General features: G+C 36.8%; 3 protein-coding genes across 17 annotated transcripts in view; 1 reads left to right on the plus strand and 2 right to left on the minus strand.

Annotated features, from left to right (window-relative positions):
* Positions 1-19,152, plus strand: part of kst (spectrin beta chain, non-erythrocytic 5 kst) — a 95,091-nt gene that overhangs the window by 18,509 nt on the left and 57,430 nt on the right. The window lies entirely within an intron of this gene.
* On the minus strand, positions 56-1,408 carry RpL8 (ribosomal protein L8). Its single transcript, XM_018102576.3, has 3 exons — positions 1,282-1,408; positions 939-1,078; positions 56-844 (listed from the first exon to the last, which is right to left on the minus strand). Exons 2-3 carry the CDS (start codon positions 1,074-1,076, stop codon positions 212-214), a joined length of 771 nt encoding a protein of 256 aa, XP_017958065.1. The 5' UTR covers positions 1,077-1,078; positions 1,282-1,408; the 3' UTR covers positions 56-211.
* The window catches only part of msn (serine/threonine-protein kinase msn), a 36,536-nt gene continuing 18,859 nt past the window's right edge, over positions 1,476-19,152 (minus strand). For 6 of the 15 annotated variants that reach the window (XM_089259871.1, XM_089259872.1, XM_089259869.1 and 3 more), the window contains exons 4-18: positions 16,603-17,047; positions 16,272-16,514; positions 15,711-16,210; positions 15,472-15,654; positions 14,435-14,455; positions 13,032-13,399; positions 12,046-12,217; positions 7,548-7,694; positions 4,961-5,647; positions 4,733-4,888; positions 4,385-4,552; positions 4,178-4,327; positions 3,971-4,105; positions 3,802-3,876; positions 1,476-3,735 (exon numbers count right to left, since the gene is read on the minus strand). In XM_089259871.1, the coding sequence (XP_089115997.1) occupies positions 3,562-3,735; positions 3,802-3,876; positions 3,971-4,105; positions 4,178-4,327; positions 4,385-4,552; positions 4,733-4,888; positions 4,961-5,647; positions 7,548-7,694; positions 12,046-12,217; positions 13,032-13,399; positions 14,435-14,455; positions 15,472-15,654; positions 15,711-16,210; positions 16,272-16,514; positions 16,603-17,047 (3,624 nt within the window). In that variant the 3' untranslated portion in view covers positions 1,476-3,561. Of the gene's footprint in view, positions 3,736-3,801; positions 3,877-3,970; positions 4,106-4,177; positions 4,328-4,384; positions 4,553-4,732; positions 4,889-4,960; positions 5,648-7,547; positions 7,695-9,732; positions 10,624-12,045; positions 12,218-13,031; positions 13,400-14,434; positions 14,456-15,471; positions 15,655-15,710; positions 16,211-16,271; positions 16,515-16,602; positions 17,048-19,152 lie in introns of all 15 variants that reach the window. The other 9 variants (XM_089259883.1, XM_089259879.1, XM_089259878.1 and 6 more) reach the window with 9 other exon arrangements.

Here is a 19,152-nt window from a genome sequence, read left to right on the forward strand (position 1 = left end):
AAATTGCGCATTCTTTTCTATTAAATTTTTATTTACACCTATTAAAAACAGCTAGTTTTGTTTTATTTAGAAATAAATTTTATTCCGTCGTGTCAATTGCATGTTGACCACATACATCTTTCCCATATACATATGCACAATTATACTGAACAACGTAACACTGTAAAGCATTACGCCGATTTCAGACGGAACGCACTCCTCCTGATCTCGCTTATTTGTCCTTGCTATCGCCCTTGCCACCACGAATCCTACCAGTACGACGGGCAGCGATGAGACCGACCTTACGACCAGCGGATGTGCCACGCTTGACTGTGGACGCCTTACCAATATGTTGATGGTTACCACCACCGTGGGGATGCTCCACAGGGTTCATGGCAACACCACGCACCTTAGGCCAGCTGTTGCGCTTCACCTTGTACTTGTGGTAGGCACGACCGGCCTTCAGGATGGGCTTGTCAATGCGACCGCCGCCGGCAACGATGCCAACCATGGCGCGATTGGCCGATGGGACGACCTTCTTGGCGCCCGATGGGAGCTTGACACGAGTCTTCTTAGTGTCAGGATTGTGGGCGATAACGGTGGCATAGTTGCCAGAGGTACGCGCCAAACGTCCACGATCACCGGTCTTCTCCTCCAAATTGCAGATGATGGTACCCTCAGGCATCTGGCTAAGTGGCATTACGTTGCCAATCTGCAGAGTAGCCTTGCGGCCGCAGTAGACGAACTGGCCAGTGTGCATGCCCTCAGGGGCGATGAACATCTCCTTACGAATCTTGTAGCGGTAGGGATCGCGGAAGTGAACAACAGCCAAGGGAGCACCACGACCGGGATCGTGAACAATATCCTAAAAGAAAAACAGTAAACAAATACCAATCAACTAACCATCATATCTATGTATACATATGCAGCCGTTGTCAGAAATGACAACAAAAACTCACCTTGACGACGCCACGAATGTAGCCAGAGCGCTCGGCAAAGTCCAGAGAACGCAGCTTTGCGGCTCCCTTGCGCTTCTTGACGTGCGCCTTGAAGACGGAACCGGCGCCTTTACGCTGTGCACGAATTACACGACCCATTTCTATAAATTGCAAGAAAAAACATTGAATGTTTTGCACACTACAATATGATTCATTTTCATTTAACAAGACTGCAATATTTTACAAATATCTAATGTATATGCCAGATAAGGCCACATTTCAAACATTTTGCTTAGTATTTATATGTGATGTTGCAGTTTGGTTTAATAATTTTACGATTATCTTTTCAGCAGTCGACACCTACCGATGCTCGGGTAAAAAAGAAAAGAGAGAAGAAGAAGACATAAGCATATTGTCAAAGTTTGACACTTAGCGCTGCCAACTTCACGCTGTTTTCCGTCAGCTGTTCAGTGTTGTTCAACCCATTGCTGCTATCGGTAATCGATTTATGTAGCTCCCATTATGGAATCGAAAACACTCAATTTGAATTGCAGTTGATTTTTATTTCTTTTTTTTTCAATTTTCAGATTATATATACTTTTTTTTAAGATTTAGATTTACATTCATTTCGTCATCATCAATTTACTTGTTTTATTTTAGAAATAAAGTAAGCATTTTATTACTAATTCGGTTTTTTTAAATTGCATTTTAGTGCATTTTGTTTAAAGAACATTATTAAATATATGTGTGGGACATGGGGTATACATTTATTTATTTATTTTTCTTTTAATTTCTTTTTTATAACACAAAAACAAACAAGTTTGTAAATATCTTCTTCTGCCTTTTTGCATTTCATTTTTCAACTAAAAATAAAAAAGAATAATTATTAATTTGTTTTTCTTCTTTATTATTTTTCTTTAGCATTCATCGCCAGTTTAATTTGACATATGTGAGTGTGTGGATGTGTATTGCAGCAGGCATTTTATAGTGTGCCGATATGCTAAAGAATGTGAATGTATATATGTATATTGCAACCTAGCCATATTTAATAATTAAACTTTAAAACTCTCCCAAAAATAAACAAATGGAAATCTAAACAAGAAAACAATACAAAGAGAATGCAAAGCACACAAAAGCTGAGTTCATCAATCAATCAATCAATCAATATCTAATTGAATTCATTATTTTCCCAATTTTAACATGCTAGCTTTTTATCCTTTTTTTTTTAATAGAATTTCGTTTTTTTTTTTAAGTTCTTTTTGTTTTTTGTAAGTTCTGTATAAAAGTCGGTAAAAAATGCAGCTTAACTAGATTCATCATCGAATTGCCCCTTCAATCTTACTTTGACTTGTATTTCAAATATGACATGGATTTTGACTCATCAATCGATCAATTATCTCATAATTAGCTTCAAGAATTTACGTTAAGCATATATATTTTCTTTTTGTTTGTGTTGTTTGCTGTATTAGTATTTTTTTTTTTTTTAATTTAAATTTTATATTTTACACATTTACTCATCAATTATAATTTTTTTTATTTTTTTGCTTTTTGCAGCTTTTTCTATATATTTTTATTTACTTGCTTTTATTTATCACTTAGTTTTTACAATGGCGCTTATTTGTTTTTGTTTATATTTTTATTTTCATAAAAAATGAGCAGAGACACATTAATTTATAATTTGATATAAATGTAAATGTTTTTTTTTTTATTTTTATTTTTTTTGCACGCACATTAAAAAATAAATTCAAATTTTGAAAGAAAACTAAATTTGCGAATTGTAAAGTTTTCTTCCGAGTTATTGCCTTGGCATGAACTTAAGTTTAACTTGTGGGCACAAAAAATTAATATATAATGTAATAATAATAATAATAATATAAGTAGAAAAAACAGTATATATATATGTAGATTTATATATATATATATGCACACAAATTTAAAATGACATTTGAAATGAAATTATTTTGTATGTGCATAAATTACGTGGGGGGAATTTTTTCCTTCTTGTTTAACTTTTCTTATTTTCTTTTAGGTATGTAAAATACATATGCATATGTATGTGTGTATGTGTGTTGCTAATCAAACGCATGTGTGTGTAATAAACAACTTTGTGTGTGTTTCAAGAAAATTAAAAACCTCGACGAGTGAGCTTGGGGTAAATATTGTTGTCCATCCTATCTGTCGCCTTTTACAATGCTGTTTTACATATTCTTCTTCTTCTTCTAGCTTTTGCTTATTTTTGTTTATAATTATTATTACATTATTTAACGCTCGCTTAAAATTGTGCACTCCCATTTATGAGAGCTACATTTTAATTTATTTTATAGCACATTTACTAATTGAAACGATTTTCCATTTACTGAACTTTGATTCATAAGCACATTTTGATGTGTGTGTGTGTGTGTGTGACTGTATGGTGTATGTGTGTAATATGTATAGGATGTTGTTTCTCACTTAAAAATTATGCACTTTTTACTTAAACGAGCTAAATGTGTGTGTGTGTGTGTGTCGTCTGTGTTTTCTTTAGATATTTGTTTTTCCTCTCTTTTTGAAAGTTGTAAAATAAGTAGAAAATGTTGCAGTTGTTGTTCAGTTGCCAAAAATAATAACAAAGAAGTGGGTCTAGGGTCAGCCCGACGACGGCCCTTTACCAATTGGCCATGCCTGGCTTGTTGAGCGTCATGAAATAGATTTGACACGATGAAGCACCTTTGGCACTGCTGAAGAATACTTTGTCATTGCGCTCGCAAAGGAATTTCAAGCGTTGCGCTTTCTTGTGCATAAACACACCATCCAAATGGCCGCTCTCAACGGAACGTATCTGTAAATGCAAAGGAGTATGAGTATATATCGTGTATTCACTGTAGTTGTCCTAGGTGAGACGTACCTCTATTGCTTTATTGCCCCAGCCCATAATTTGTCCAGTGCCAATGTAGGCCACCGAGGTAGGCATTTCACCCCACTGCAAAGGAAGACGAATGTAAATAGATTAATATAGATTGGATATGGAATATATATGAAGGTACATGTCATGCTTTAGACTACCAAATACTTGCCTGCAGCACAATATTCTTGGATACACGACCGGCAGTATTCACATAGACGCCTTCATTGTCATAGCACAAAAGGAGTTGCATGCCATTTGAATTTGGAAGCGCCACGATACAATGGGGAATGATTGCACCCTGAGTCTGTGTATATAATGAATTTATGTTTATAATTAGTACAGAGTATAGTCAACATTGATATACAATGTCACTTACATGCTTAGGAAGATATATATCGTATACTTCAGCTGAATCTAAATCAACCGCATGGAAACCTTCAGCAGAACCATAAATCACTTTCAGTCTCGACTGATCCTCAATTGTGAGATCGACCAAAAGGGGGCGATGCTCCAGTTCACCGAAATTCTATTAACAATATAATATTGGTATATAGATATCAAAGATGACATTGCTGGATCTCACCTTAAATGCCATAAATTTGTGATATGGTTTGGGCGCCCATGCATAAATTTCAATTGAGTCTTTTAATGCAATCACTAGGAACTTAATCCTCTCGTATTTGACAATCTTAAAATGTACAGCACCTTGTAGATCACCCACATTAATCCAGCCATTGCGACGCTCCACTTGCTGAGGGTTAAAAAGGATGAGATTACATGAATGCAATATGCCAAATTGAACAGGAAAATTTTATATAGTTAAATACAATAAATATATATAAGTAGAGATATCAGAATATATTTATGTATATACTCTATATACTATATGCAATATCTATAAACTTTGCCATCCTAGCTTCGCTCAACTCACATCGGAGAGTCCATCGGTGCGCAAGATCTTCGACTTGAGCCAGGATAAGTAATAGACGCGCACACGATTCTTTTTGCCCGATATGGTGACCAATATATTTTGGCCCTCTAGCACCTCCATTTGCTGAAAACGGCGACGCGAGATGAGCTGATATACCTGTGAAAACAAACGATTCCATTAGTAATTTTCCATAGATATATATATATGTACTGTATTCCATTTGCTCACCTTGCCCTGACCGGAACGATCGAGCAGCATGAGTCCATTCTCGGTGCCAATTAGCAAATTGACACCCCATAGGGCGGCGCAGAGGATCTCCGAGTTGAAACGTTTCTTATACTTACGAATTTCGGGCGTATCATTGGCCGCCTCATGAGATGTGGGCGTGACATTGACATTGACCGTTGATTCACGACGCGTCGGCCCAGAGCCACCGGCACCAAAGCCAAAGGTGAGAAAACTGCGTTGTTTCTGTTGCAGGGCGTACGCATGGGGCGGCAAGTGATTGGAGGCATTCGTTGTGGTTGTTGTTGATGTGGACGATGTTAGCGTTGAGTTGGGTGTCAGATGAAGAATGTTCGCAGAGGAGGAAGAAGCAGATTTATGCAATAAATTAGTAATACTGCTGGAAGAACGCGTTTTACTAATCGAATTCTTTGGCGAATTTTGTCGCGAATTCGATTTGGATGAGGCCAGCGAGATGGTCGATTGTGGTGAATTATTAGCGCTAATAATTACACCACCGACAACGCTGCCGCCGCCATGGCCATGGCCGCCAACGCCGATGTTGACGTTGGCGGCACTGCTGCTGACAACACAGCCGGAGCCGCTGCCGCTGCCGCTGCCGACGCCGCTGCTAGCGATAAACGATTTCGATGGCGTGGAATGCACGGATGAGCTAATGGCCGCTTGATACTTTATTTGATTGATAGTTCGATTGATTGATTGATTGATTGATTTATTCATTTGTTTTCGTTTCGTTCGTTCGGTTTTGGTTTTTAAAAAAGAAAAGAAAATAGAAAAAGTGCAAGAAAAAAATTTCAATTAGTCTTCGAGTTGTCAACAAATTAAAATTAATTAATTAAACATGCTGAGGGGGTGGATTGGGGTGGTTTCTGTATGTTTGTGTTTGTGTGTGGGATGGTTAAATATTGAACAACAATTAAAATTATGAACATCAATAAACAATAGCCAAAAATATTTATAAATATTTGCATTAATGTAAACAGAGCTGAGAGAGAAATGTTAACAAACATAAAATGTGTTTAGTCTTTCCCCAGAGGCCAATCGTAAATAAAAACTTTATAAACAATAGTTTGTATATTGATTTAAAAGTTTGTGCGTGTGTATGTGTAACTGTGTGTATACATATGTCTGTGTGTGTGTGGTAGAAAAACAATAAGAATGTTGAGCAGCGCCCTCTGTAATGTGTCTGTAATGTACACAGAGCGATAACAGCGAGACGGCAAAACGAAATGTTAGTTACAGTGACAGTGACATGAGGCTGCCTGCTATGAAATGTAGAACAGTGAAGAGCGAGAGAGTGACAGAGACAGAGACATTGCGATCACAGTGAAACGCAACTAATGAAAACAATCAGAAACATGTATTTGGATATATACAAAGACAGGAAAACTTAAAATAGCATTCGTGGTGCGAAAATTATATATATATAGAAACAAAGAAGCCCTGCACTATATAAATATTATATACAATATCACATGAGACATTTGTAAAAAATAAGAATTAAAACTTTACACAAATGTTCGGTAGTTGGAAATTATTTTTTAGATTTTTAGGCAGAGTATTTTTTGTTGGTATATTTTGAAAACTATTGCTGTTTGTTGTTTTTCATACTTACTATTGTAAATTTTTGGTTTGTTTGTAATTGATTTGTATTTTGTAATTTGTTAGAATATATCGTAGTGGCCATCAGCTCAAACGTTGCGGAAAGACAAAGCACAATTAAGAAGAAGAAAGTTTTTGTAACGTTTTTTTTTTAAGACTGGTTAAATTTTAAATTAATTTGTTTTTTGTTTTTTGAATGATTTAAGAAGAGGACATGCATTTGTAAAAATTACGATTTGCATGCACATTATTTAATTTGACAATATTTGAATTTTTTTTTGGAATTCGATCAATTTGTAAATTTGTACGCGCTCTTCATAATGAACTTTGTTCCACGTCAAAGAAACTTGTTTAAATGCTAAGATATTCTTATTGGATTAGTCACATTGTAAGTGTTAGATTATATTCAAATGGGTCAGTAGAAGTAGAAACGAATAAAACATATATAAAAGAAAAATTATTCAGAAGAAATTTAATATAATTTTACACTTCAAATAAATTTTCCTGAACTGAAATTAACTGCATTAAAAAGTAAACTTTAATCCACTTTAATTGGAACTTCAGTTAACAGAAAGCTGTTACGCTGAATGATAAAAGATTAGGACGATTTCTGTTACATTAACAGCAGTTAAGTGCTTGAGAAACGAATTCTGTTAGATTAACAGAAGTTAAGTGCTTGATAAGCGAATATGAAATTGAATTCATGATTTCAATCAAGTTGATTGAACGAATAAATAAAACCAATAAATTAATTATGATATGATATGACGCGATTTAAAACTGCATTTGATCTTTCGATTTTGCAAAAAAATAAAACAATAATAAAAACACATAAAACAATATTAAAAAAAAAGTTGAACGCACAAAACACACAATGAAAAAATCGAATCGCTCGATATGAACGCACAATATACATATATATGTATATGTATATGGCTGTTAATGGCAATGTATTGGCACTACTCACCTCCTCACTGGATGATTTATCGTGGCGCGGAGGCGTGGCCGGTGACGCCTGGCTAAGCAGATCGGGCAGAACGCTGCTGGTGCGTGTGCCGGGGGTGCCAAGGCCGCTGTTATCCCCTCCAGCTCCACTGCCAGCTACTCCACGGTTCTATTTAAGCGAGACAGAGAAATAGAGAAGAAAGTGTAAGTGTGAGAACGAGTTGGCAGTAAGATATGAGAAAAGTTTGCAATCAAAAGTTTTGGTTTTTTTGTTTATGGAGTTCATAAATTTGTTGAAATCGAAACGGAATAAAAAAAAAAACGAGTAAATGAATGTTATAAAAATGCTTTGAAAAATGTAACACAAAATAAAGAAGGGTAAAAGGTAATGAATAAACAACAAATTGAAAGGTCAAAGACTAAGAATAACATAGATAAAGAGAGAGAGAGAGAGACAGAGTCAGATAGATAGAGAGAGAGAGAAAGCTAAATGAATGCCAATGAGATACTTAGGTATACTAAGAGACGCCTACAATGTCTTTTCATTTAATCACTTTTTCAACACAATTTAACAGAAGCTTACGAACTAAAACATTTAGTTTCTAGAACTGGAAGTTGTGTTGTACATATACATAAGGCACTTATAATTAATTAAAAGAAGTTTTTTGGTTTCTTTTGCAGCAGGCAAAACGTTGCTCAATTTTGCAAAACATCAGAGAAAATTTTTGGTTTTGCTTTTCTTTTTTAGAATTTTGATCAAAAACTTTTCATTGAAGCCTAACCAAACCAAGAAAACTTTTTGCAAATCAAATTAAAAACACTTTCTGTAAGCTTTAATAAAAAAATTCGCTAGGCAAATAAAATAATGAATTAAAGCAAGAGCTAAAGCGGTAAAAAGTAATACAGAGAAAAATGGAGTCTATATAAAATATATTATATAAAAATTATGTACAGTTTGTCTATAATTCCTTATAAAATCAGCAATTGAATCATTGTGGACTTATAAGAAATTATTTAACATAAATTGACAAAAATTTACTTTAAAAAAACTCAAATCAGTTTAGCCTTGCCTACTTCTGCTTAGGACAATTTCCCGTCTACTAATTCTGCTCTATTTTAGCTCTTAACTACTTTGTCTAACCTAACAATGTACGCAGCTTATGTACTTTCACATGCTGCTTTCAAAAATGTGCCAAAAACTGAAATGTATATATTTATACTATATATAATAAAACCATGAGATGAGATTATTTACAGGTTCCAGATAGGAAAAGCTTAAGACTTAAGCTAGCAAAATGTTTGTTGTTTTTTTTTTTAGCATCTCATTAGCATTCGAACTTATGATTTTTTTCTTTTTTTTTTATGGGTATAGTAAAATTATATACATATACGATAGCTTGTTTACCGTTATTAATACGTAAATTCTGTGTCCCAATTACAAATACCAAATGCTTTTGTTTTTTTATGCATATTTATCAAGATTATACATATGTTATTCAAGCATTTTAGAATTCTGGAGCCATAGACAAGTTTTATGTTATATACAAGTTGCTGTTAATGTTATGTGTGTGTTCCCAATTAGAATAAGTTGGTATCTCTGATAAGCAATCAAAAACCAAATGCAAATGAAAAAAAATAAATAAATAAAAAACATGCTTGGCAAGGTCAAAAGCAGTTAAGAAATACATACACAGACAGAAAACAGCAAACATAAATTTACATAGATAAATCAAAATAAATCAAAGCAAAGTGAATGTTTAATTTTAACACTGTTTTTGCTGTCTTCTTCTGTTTTTATGCGTAGTCAGCGATATTTACGAGCTGTTAGTGCAATGTTATTAACAGGAGCTGCAAGGGCAATGGCAATGGCAATGGCAATGGTAGTTGAGAGAGCGAGCAACAGATAGATGTAGTGGGTGAGACAGAGCGAGATAGAGAGCGAGCGATGCGAATGTATGTGTGGTGTGTTTTTGTTGTTGTTGTTGCGGTGAGTATCAAAATTCTAGCCAAATGGTCAATTTTATTACGCTTTGTACTTTTTTTTTTTGGTTTTGTTTTAAGTAGTTTGGTTTGGTTTACGTTTCTGGCGCCAAGACAAAACACAATAATGAACGATATTTAAATTGTTTTTGTTTTTTTCTTTTCAGCTTCTGCTTTGTTCTTTTGATTGTCTGTTTTTTTGATGCGTGCGAACTGAGAACGTTTACCTGCTGCGGCTGTTGCTGAAGCTGCTGCTGCTGCTGCTGCTGTAGCTGTTGCTGTTGTTGCTGTGTTTGCTGTTGTTGCTGGCGCTGCTGCGCACGCTGTGCTGCATTTTGCAGCACAATGACAGACTCAGTCTTTTCGCGACGCGGACGGAGAAAATCTAGATTAGCCCAACTGGATTTAGTGGGCGCCGCTGCGGCTTGAGCTGCTTGCTTTGTGGCGGCTGTCGCTTTGGTCTTATCCGTTGCAGCAGCAGCGCTGTTCTCCTTGCTGCCGTTGCCGCTGCTGCTGCTGTTGTAAATGCTGTTCCTTTGGTACATGGCACTGGCGCGCGCCGGCTGCGACTGCAGCTGCGTATTGGTGCCGCTCTTGATGCTGGCAGCGCTGCCGCTGAACACTGCCGAATGTCGTTTAGCTAACGGGAAAAAGTCTGAGTTCTCGCGTCGAAAGCCGCGCACAAAGCTCGGCAACTTCGAGTCGGATTCCTGACGTTTGTGCTGCTGCTGCAGCTGCTGTGTCGATGGCTGCTGTTGCGTTATGTTGCTGCTACTGTTAAGCTCTTTGGCAATGTTAACGCCAGCTGAGGAGCTGGCGCCCTTTAACGGTTGATAGCCTTTCGGCACGGGTCGGGCTATGGCCTCGGCGACGCTGGCGCGCTGCAGCTTCGCCTCCACCTTAAGCGTGCTCAAATTCGAGCTGCGACTCAGGCTGGCCGTGGTGCTGCTGCTGCCGCTGCCGCTGCTGCTGCTGGCAGCACCGCTAGCAGAATTCGGTTTTTTGGGAAAGAAGCGATCAAAGTCCCATTCGCGCAGAAGCTTTACGTCTTCGGCTCGCCTTGGCGCATGCGAAGTGGAAGCGGATTTTTGTAAGCGATTTACGTTTTGTTCTAGTTTCTGTTTAGAGTTGTTTAACATGTTGTGGTTGTTGTTGTTGTTGTGAGTACCAGCGCAAGAGAAGAATTGTTGTTAGGTTTTTGGTTTGTTTTGGTTTTGTTCACTTGCATTTTACATTTCTACATTCTAAGTTTTTTTTTTTTTTTTTTGCTATCTACACCCAGGTATGAAAAAAAAACCGCATGGAAAGTTTTTCATGAATTCTCTCATTGCATTGCATTCCATATTTATGTTATGTACGTACGAATGACATGATTTGGGACTTGTTGCTTGTGCAAAGGTGTGTTTACATACGTTTCATAATCAAATCAAGTGCCGCTTGATGTAACACCACGCGGAAATCGTTTTATATAGGTTGCCATTTATATATTTTTATATATATACATGTATATATGTATGTGTGAAATATGCCTTGGAGCTGGAAAACTATGTTAGAGAAACTGTCAAGCAAATCAATTTTCGATCTCTTAGATAACAGTCGCCTATCGTGTTATTCGTTAATAACAGCAATGCATGTGCATCGATGAGCGATTATCGATTATCATTCTCTATCGATAAATTATAATTATATCGATTTCATAATGTTAATTCACCTTATATAACTAAAGTTCTCGACAAATCATGCATAAATCGATATACAATCGATTATTTTGAAACCAATTTGGAATAGAATAGTAATAACCCATTTTTAATTTTTAGACCCCTTTCTTGTCGTTCATTAACAAAAATAAACTATGTTCGTAACCGTTTAGTTTTCCAGCTCTCAAAGGTGTAAATTGTGCCCGTGTAAACATTCTGAGCACCTGTGCATTTCACTTTATACGAAAATAATAAATAACTAAAATAAGGAGCATTCGAAATTCATTTGAAATCATGATTGACCAAAAAAATGATATATAGTTGTGGTGGAACATAAGAACTTTGTACAAAAGAAATTCACGAAAAAAGTTTCATACCATGTGTTTTTTTTTTTTGTTTACGTAATATACTAATTAAAATAGATCAATATGTATTTAGTATTAGAAATAAGTAAGTTTTTATATATAGTTTAAACTAAATCTCAAATTAACTTTATCTTGGTTGGTTAAAAGAGTTAAATAGGAATTGCTGCTAAAAGTTGTCTAAGTAGAACCATAACCAGCCAAAACTTTGCACTAATATTAAAATATTTATATATTTATATAAATTGTTTCTTTTTTTTTCTTAATCCTTTAACCCTAATTACATTTTATACAGCTGCCTAGTCAAGATAAACCTGAGACTAAATTCTGCGTATCTCTCGATAGAAATATCTCAAGAAAATGAAAAATTTAACTAAAAACTAAACTAAAAGAAATATATACTAAAAGGAAACTAGATACTATATATAGTTTTTAGATTAAAGAGTAGATAATGTGAATAAAGCTTGAGCTTCGGACTTACGCGCTTCATGATCAGCGTTCGATCGCCGGCTTGATCGTCGTCATCCGGGGTCGGTGGCAAGGGTCGATTTGGTGGACCGCCGCTGCCATGGCTCAGCGGTGTGGTCGTTGTTGTTGCTGTTGTCGTATCCTCGGAAACGGGTCCCAGGCCGGGCCTATATGAAAATTCGGGTCTGAGCATAAAAAAAAAACCAAAACGGAACGAACCAAGGCAAAGAGAACCAAAAACACAAAACGCAAAAAACGGGGGGCGGCAGAAAATCAAACCAAAATTTTCGTGTCATGAAAATCAATGTGAGGAGGTGGAAAGTGAGGATGATTGTCGGTGGTGGGTGGTGGGGTGGCATTAAATAACGGTAGTGGATGAGAGTTAAGAATGTTGCGAATGTTAATGTTAATGTTTCAATATTTTGATTATTTTTGCTTAACATGAGAAATTTGCTATTTCTATGGTTCTATTTGAATACTTTTTAGATAAACCTACCATATTTTGTATTATGTTTATAGTATAAGGGATGAAGTGGAATATTTTGTATGATTTGAGCTTGATTTAATGGATCGTCTTCTTTCTATACATTGTACTTCATCAAAATTTGATTTTTTATTTAAACTTTAAAATGTATATGGTCTTTGAATAGAATTTTGGTATTTTTCTTTATCAAGCCTAGCCCGAGAATTTTTAAATATTCGAGCCTCTGCAGTCACTGCTTAAAAAATTCTAGATATTATCTACTAGAAATTCTTTCATTCTATCAAAACTTGTCTAAACACAAATAGAACCATTATAGAACAAATTTTTATAATCTGCTTATATGTACATATATGTTTAAATTATCGTGCGTGTTTTGCAATAAACATGCAATGTGCAACAACATGATTTTGCCTTTCTTCTTCTTGCTCTATTTATTGCATTGCAAATGTTGCCACGCCTGCCGTTTTGTGTCTTTTTTCTTTGGGAATAGGGTATTTAAGTGTGCGACTACTTACAGCGGTTTGGGCGGATCGCTGGCTAGTAGAGTGCCATCGTTGCGTGCCCGATCGTTGGGCTCATCCGGTTCGCTGTCCGAGTCGCTGCTGTCGAGCGGATCCAAGGGATTCACCGGCTGTCCCAAATGATTGTTCGACTGCGATGGCAATGCGGCTGCCGGCTTCGATGACGACGATGACGATGAGGAGGCCGACACACAGATGGCTCCATTGCCGGCGCCCGATTGTCGATTGTTGCGGGGCGGCGCCTCAGGCTGTGCCAGCTGCTGTCCACCGCCGCCTCCTGCTGCTGCTGTCTGTGGCTGCGGCTGTTGGGAGGAGACCACGCCCAATTCATTTAATTGCGCTGCTAATACATCCAAATGATCCTACAGGTATTTTGATTTTTTTTTCGTATGTTTTTTTCATATTTTACAAAATATTTTTCGGGTCAAGTTTTTTTTTTTTCGAATTCACACGGAGGATTTTTGTGTGTTGTGTGGTGTAGTGTAGTGTATGTTGTGTAGTGTAGTGTTGTTTGTGTGTTTGCACGTGGTACCCACAGTAATTGTTGTTGTTGTTGGAGTTTGTTGTAACGGGAAACAAATGCATTTGTATATATTTTTTGGGGGGAGGTGGAATGAAAAGAGAGAATTAGACTGGTTTACACCTTACACTTCTTATATAGATAGATAATTAAAGAAAACAACAAACAGTTCCAGACATTAGAGAAAGTTGGGTTAGTGTTTCTTCTTCTTCTTCTTCTTCTTCTTCTTCTTCTTGTATATGCTCGTTCACGAAATGATAAGAGTATATTGGTTGGGTGCAAGTATATATTATACAAATCGGATCAAGATTTAGACTCAATTACATCAGTCTCTCAACTATTTTTGTAAACGTGAACGAGTATTACGCAGTCGGTGTCATCCGACTGTCACATTTTTACTGTTTTTATCTATGAAACTTGCCGGGGTTAGTTAGGGTTTTCTTTTTATCATCGTTTTTGGCATTACAAACGCATCAATCACAGCAACATAATTTTTGTTTAGAACCATTTTTAGGGGTTTCTCATTTGGTTAGTTGCATTTGGAAAATGGAAAGTGTTGTTTGGTATTTTTGTTTAGTTGTTGTTGTTGGTTTACTGTGGATTAGTGGGCACGTGCATGGGCTGGCTATATTTGATTATTGGTTTCAGTATTTTTGCTTTGTGTGTACCTCCGAAAAAAAATTGTTTTTAGAATTTCGACAAAGGTGGCTCAAAAAAGAGAGAGCATTACATATATACATATAAAATACTGATAAAAAACAAAAACAAGCATAAAATACACAAATGAAAGAAAAAACAGTGATAGAGATAGAGAGCGAGAGAGAGAGAGGAGCGAGCGAGCAAGGCTACAAATGATAAATGATAGGAAAAAACATACCTCAGGTCTCCTTGGTGGTAACTGTTGTATGATTGTCATGTGTAGTATTTTTTTGGTATTTTTGTTTTGTTTTTTTTGGTAGTGTTTGACAAATTATACGTTGGTTGATATACATTTTACACAAAGTTGACGCAACGGGATGATGTACACGCATACACACACACACACACACATACACACACATGAGCGAAATCATAAATTCGATTTGTATACAGTTTACATAGATATATATATATATATGTATATGCATATATGTTATATGGTAGGCGCACAAAACATGAAAATAAAAGAAGTTCAAAAATCATATCGTAAATATACAATCGTACAATTGGATTTTTACAGGTATAAATTATAAATGAGCTGCGACTTAACGAGGGGGGGTTTACGTATGAGCTGTAAGCGCAAATGGGCGGGGGGTTTTTTTGAAACAGGCGGGGACTATTATACGCAGAAAAGTTATCTAACTATGTAAAACTCATAAAATGAAAAGTAATTGTAAATATTCGCAATTGGGTTAGCTTAATCAGGCTCAGTCTAGCTTCAGTTATGTTAAGTCTATTTGGTTAGACTTTTTCAGATACTCAAATGGTAATTTTAAACATAAAATGTTACTTTTATACAATCTTTAAAGAATGTAGAACTAATGGTGCTCTATGCACTTGTTTCTTCTTTATAACATAAGAAAAATATCAAAACCTATTCTATTATATAAAATTGTATACAATTTACTCTGAACTAACGTTTAGGTAGAGCAGCATAGAAGTGATTCTAGGAAACTTTACAGAAAATTTATCATTTATAAAGGAAACATCCTTCTTCTTCTTGCTCTAAGTCTGCCCAGCTATTATGAAATATTCATAGAGCTTTTACTACTCCCGATTTTTCCTTAGTTTATAGCTAACAAATTTCTGCTGTCTATTCTCATCTTTCATCTAGCTGCAGTCCTGCCTTATATCAAGGCATTCTCCTAAGATTTACTCGTGGCTTCTCTAGCCAAAGGGACGCAATACTACTCTCCGTTTATTCAGTATACGCACCGATGGCTTGAAATTGTTCTGAGAGCTGCGCTGCAGCTGTTGCGGCGGCGTTTGGGCCGCTGGCTCACCACACTTGGGCGTCGGTGGCAACGGGCGATTGGCATGCGGTGGATCGGGCACCACAATCAGCCGCTGTGGCAATTGTGGGCGTGCCGGCGGACCAGGATCCTCAATCTGTTGGCGCTGCAAGAGTTCAGAGGCGTAAGATTAGGACGTGCAGCTATCGTGACAACACTAACCGATGTTGGCTTCTGCTGGCGATTGGCCTGCGGCTGTTGGGCCTGCGCCTGCTGCTGCTGTTGTGCCACCTGCGCCTGCTGGGCTGCGTGCGCAGCTGCTGCTGCGGCGGCGGCTGCTTGCTGTTGCTGCTGATGCAGTTGGGCCTGGGCGGCGGCATGGGCAGCCGCCTGGGCCTGGGCGAGCAGCTGATGGTGCTGCTGCTGCTGTTGCTGTTCGGCGGCCATGCGTCCCTCTTGGATTTGCTGGAAGTTGCGACGCAGTGTATCGCCACCCGGCGCCTGGATAATGGAGCTGGGCTCACCGGCCAGCTGCGGCTCGTCGTCATCGTTGTCCGAGCCCGAGTAGCGATAATCTTCACGCTCCTTCTCCTGCTTGCGCTTCTTGCAGCGATCGATGTGATCCTTGAGCTGTATGCGCACCTGTCGATCCGTCGGCTGATCCTTGATGAAGGCATGCTTCAGCAGATTATCGGTGTAAGGCCGCTGGTGATAGTCCTTAACTGAGAGTGGCATTAGATAGAGAAATATCTATGAGATATATACTACAAGTGTGCGTCTTACCTAGCACCGTGTCAATGAAGCCCTGAAACTTCTTGGACCATTTCTTGGATTTGAGACGCGGCGGCGAGTTGCGCGGTATCAAGAATAGCGCACGCATCGGATGCAAATCGCAGAGCGGCGGCTGTGACTCAGCCATTTCCAGAGCTGTGATGCCCAGCGACCACAAATCTGAACGATTGTCGTATGTGGCCTCTGGATTCTCATCACAGGCAATGACCTCCGGTGCCATCCAGTAGGGCGTACCTGTTTGCGCAATAAAAATACAAGTTTAGACTCGACTCGACTCGACTCGACTCGACGCGCATGACGCATGCGTGAATTTTCTGCTTACCAATAAACGTATTGCGTCTGCCTATCGTGCGATCCAGCTGCGCGGAGACACCAAAGTCGACCAGTTTGACCTCAGCATTATCGGTGAGCAACACGTTTTGGCCCTTGATGTCGCGATGGATGACTTTGTTCGAATGCAAATAGCTGAGGCCGCGCAAGATTTCACGGCAAATGTACGCGATCCATTCCTCTTTCAGACTTTGGCCCTTTGTGGACTTGACCAGATCGGTGACGGAGCCAGCGCCGCAATACTCCATGACCAGCCAGAGCTGATCATCTTTGCCCGGCGGCGATTTCTTAATGAATGCACCATAGTAGGTGGCAATGTTGCGATGATTTGAGTATTTCTTAAGCACATTGATCTCTAGCTTGATCTCCTCCTCCTCATCTTCGGTGACATCCATCACCTTTATGGCAGCCAACTGACCAGTTTTTGTATGACGGCCCTACAAAGAGAGAGAGAGAGAGAGAGAGAGAGAGAGAGAGAGAGTGAGAGAGAGTACAGTTAAGTAAAGTTGACTTTGTATATATGGATGATGATATTATATTATTAGCAAACTGTTTATTCTTTTGTCTTTCTTTATCAGTTTATGTTATGCTGTGGGTTGCCATGCGACCTTGACGCTGTCTCGCATAGTCACATAGACAGCTTGAACTCGACGCGCTGCATACTTCACGAACAACGCCAATTTCGCTGACCATGAGCGCAGGCGTTGACGACGTCAATAAAATGCGTCACAAAGCAAATAATAAAGAGACTTGGAAGTAAACAACAAGCTCGAAATGCACTTTTCGAGCACTAGCAATGGCCAGCATGTTGTCTGCTATTCAAGTATGTATAATTATTCAATTATCAGTTTGAATCATAAGCCACAGCTAATTATATACTGTTTGTTCAATTATAATCTAAGGTCTCTTGTTGGTTGGTTGTAGATCATTTTGACTTATGAACTAGACAATGTCTAAGTTTAGTGTAGTGTAAAGCTTTAATTGTGCAGATTCATGGAATATTTTTAGAGTTAAATATTCTACACATAGAGATAATCGAGGTGTGCTTGAAAAGTAGCGTGATTTTTATATTTCTTGCAAAAGTTCTTTATTTATTCTATATTTATTTATATAAAAGTAAACCCCATCACACGAAACTCTCTGAAAATTGTTTTTCTTCTGATTCATTTTTCTTTTAATTTTTTTTATAATTATTTTTTATTTTATTTATTTTTTATTTGTATTTATTTCTTTATTTTTTATTTACTTTTATATTTTTTTATTTTTTATTCATTTATTTTTTTTTATTTATTTTTTATTTTTTTTATTCATTTTATTTTTTATTCATTTTGTTTTTTATTCATTTTATTTTTTATTTATTTTATTTATTCATTTTATTTTTTTAATTTGTATTTATTTCTTTATTTTTTATTTACTTTTATATTTTTTTTATTTTGTATTCATTTATTTTTTAAAACTTATTTTATTTATTTTTTATTCATTTTATTTTTTATTCATTTTATTTTTTATTTATTTTATTTATTTATTTTATTTTTTTTTTTAATTTGTATTTATTTCTTTATTTTTTATTTACTTTTATATATATATATATATTTTTTTGTTTTATATTCATTTATTTTTTAAAACTTGTTTTATTTATTTTTTATTCATTTTGTTTTTTATTCATTTTATTTTTTATTTATTTTATTTATTAATTTATTTTATTTTTTTTTTTTAGTCAATGTCGACTCTTCTATATCTAAGTCACGTTCTGATATATCGGAAAATATACCTTTAAGCACAGTAGCCAAAAACAGGTTTATCAATCAGTAAACTATTGATAGTTAATATACTTTCTATATAAATTTTATAGTTTTTCTCTTACACTGAGACGAAAGCTTGTTTAACTTTTTATCAACTCCTTTGGTTTTGGCTTAAATTGAAATATAACGTGACTTGGCAACTGTTTATGCGCATAAGTCAATTGCCGTCAACTGCCGTCAGTCAGTCAATCAAGGCGTAAAAATGTATTTCAATTAGCTGTCGCTTTAATCAGAGTCATAAATTGATTTGCCGTTTAAAATTGAGTTGTCCCCTAACCAGTTTATGGAGAGCGCTTCACTGGGCCAAGACTCATCCTCGTTTCTCATGCGCTCCTTTATCGGATTCCTCGTTGGCTTCTTCTGCTTGCTTTAAAGTCACTTTGCATTTAATAGAGTTTTAATTGAAGCTCCGAGAGCAGCTGTGCCCGATGCTCTACGCTCTAACCATAATAAATCAAGTGCCTAACGAGAGCAGATAATAATTTAGCAGAGAAAGAGGAAGAGGAAGCAGTAGCTGAAGCTGTTGATAGTTTGGTTTTATTGATTAGCCAGCGGGGCAGACAACAAATTTGAGCAAGCTACAAAAAACAAAAAACACGTTGGAAACACATTTTCCAGCAATTTTTCTCATATTCTAACGGTGCTCGGTCAAGTTAATGACATGCACTAATGGAGCTGAAAACTGTCCAAGAGTGAAAATCGATTGGCCATAGATTGGCCAAGCTGCCAGAGCAGGTGCA

This window comes from Drosophila navojoa, chromosome 4 (genome assembly GCF_054131105.1).
Source record: "Drosophila navojoa isolate 15081-1374.11 chromosome 4, UAZ_NAV_1.0, whole genome shotgun sequence".
Classification (NCBI taxonomy): Eukaryota; Metazoa; Arthropoda; class Insecta; order Diptera; family Drosophilidae; genus Drosophila; species Drosophila navojoa.

Coding starts and splice junctions, on each gene's coding strand:
- RpL8 (XM_018102576.3), bottom strand. CDS start 1,076: ATGGGTCGTGTAATTCGTGCACAGCGTAAAGGCGCCGGTTCCGTCTTC. Junction 845..938: donor ACATTCGTGGCGTCGTCAAG/GTGAGTTTTTGT, acceptor TTTTTCTTTTAG/GATATTGTTCACGATCCCGG.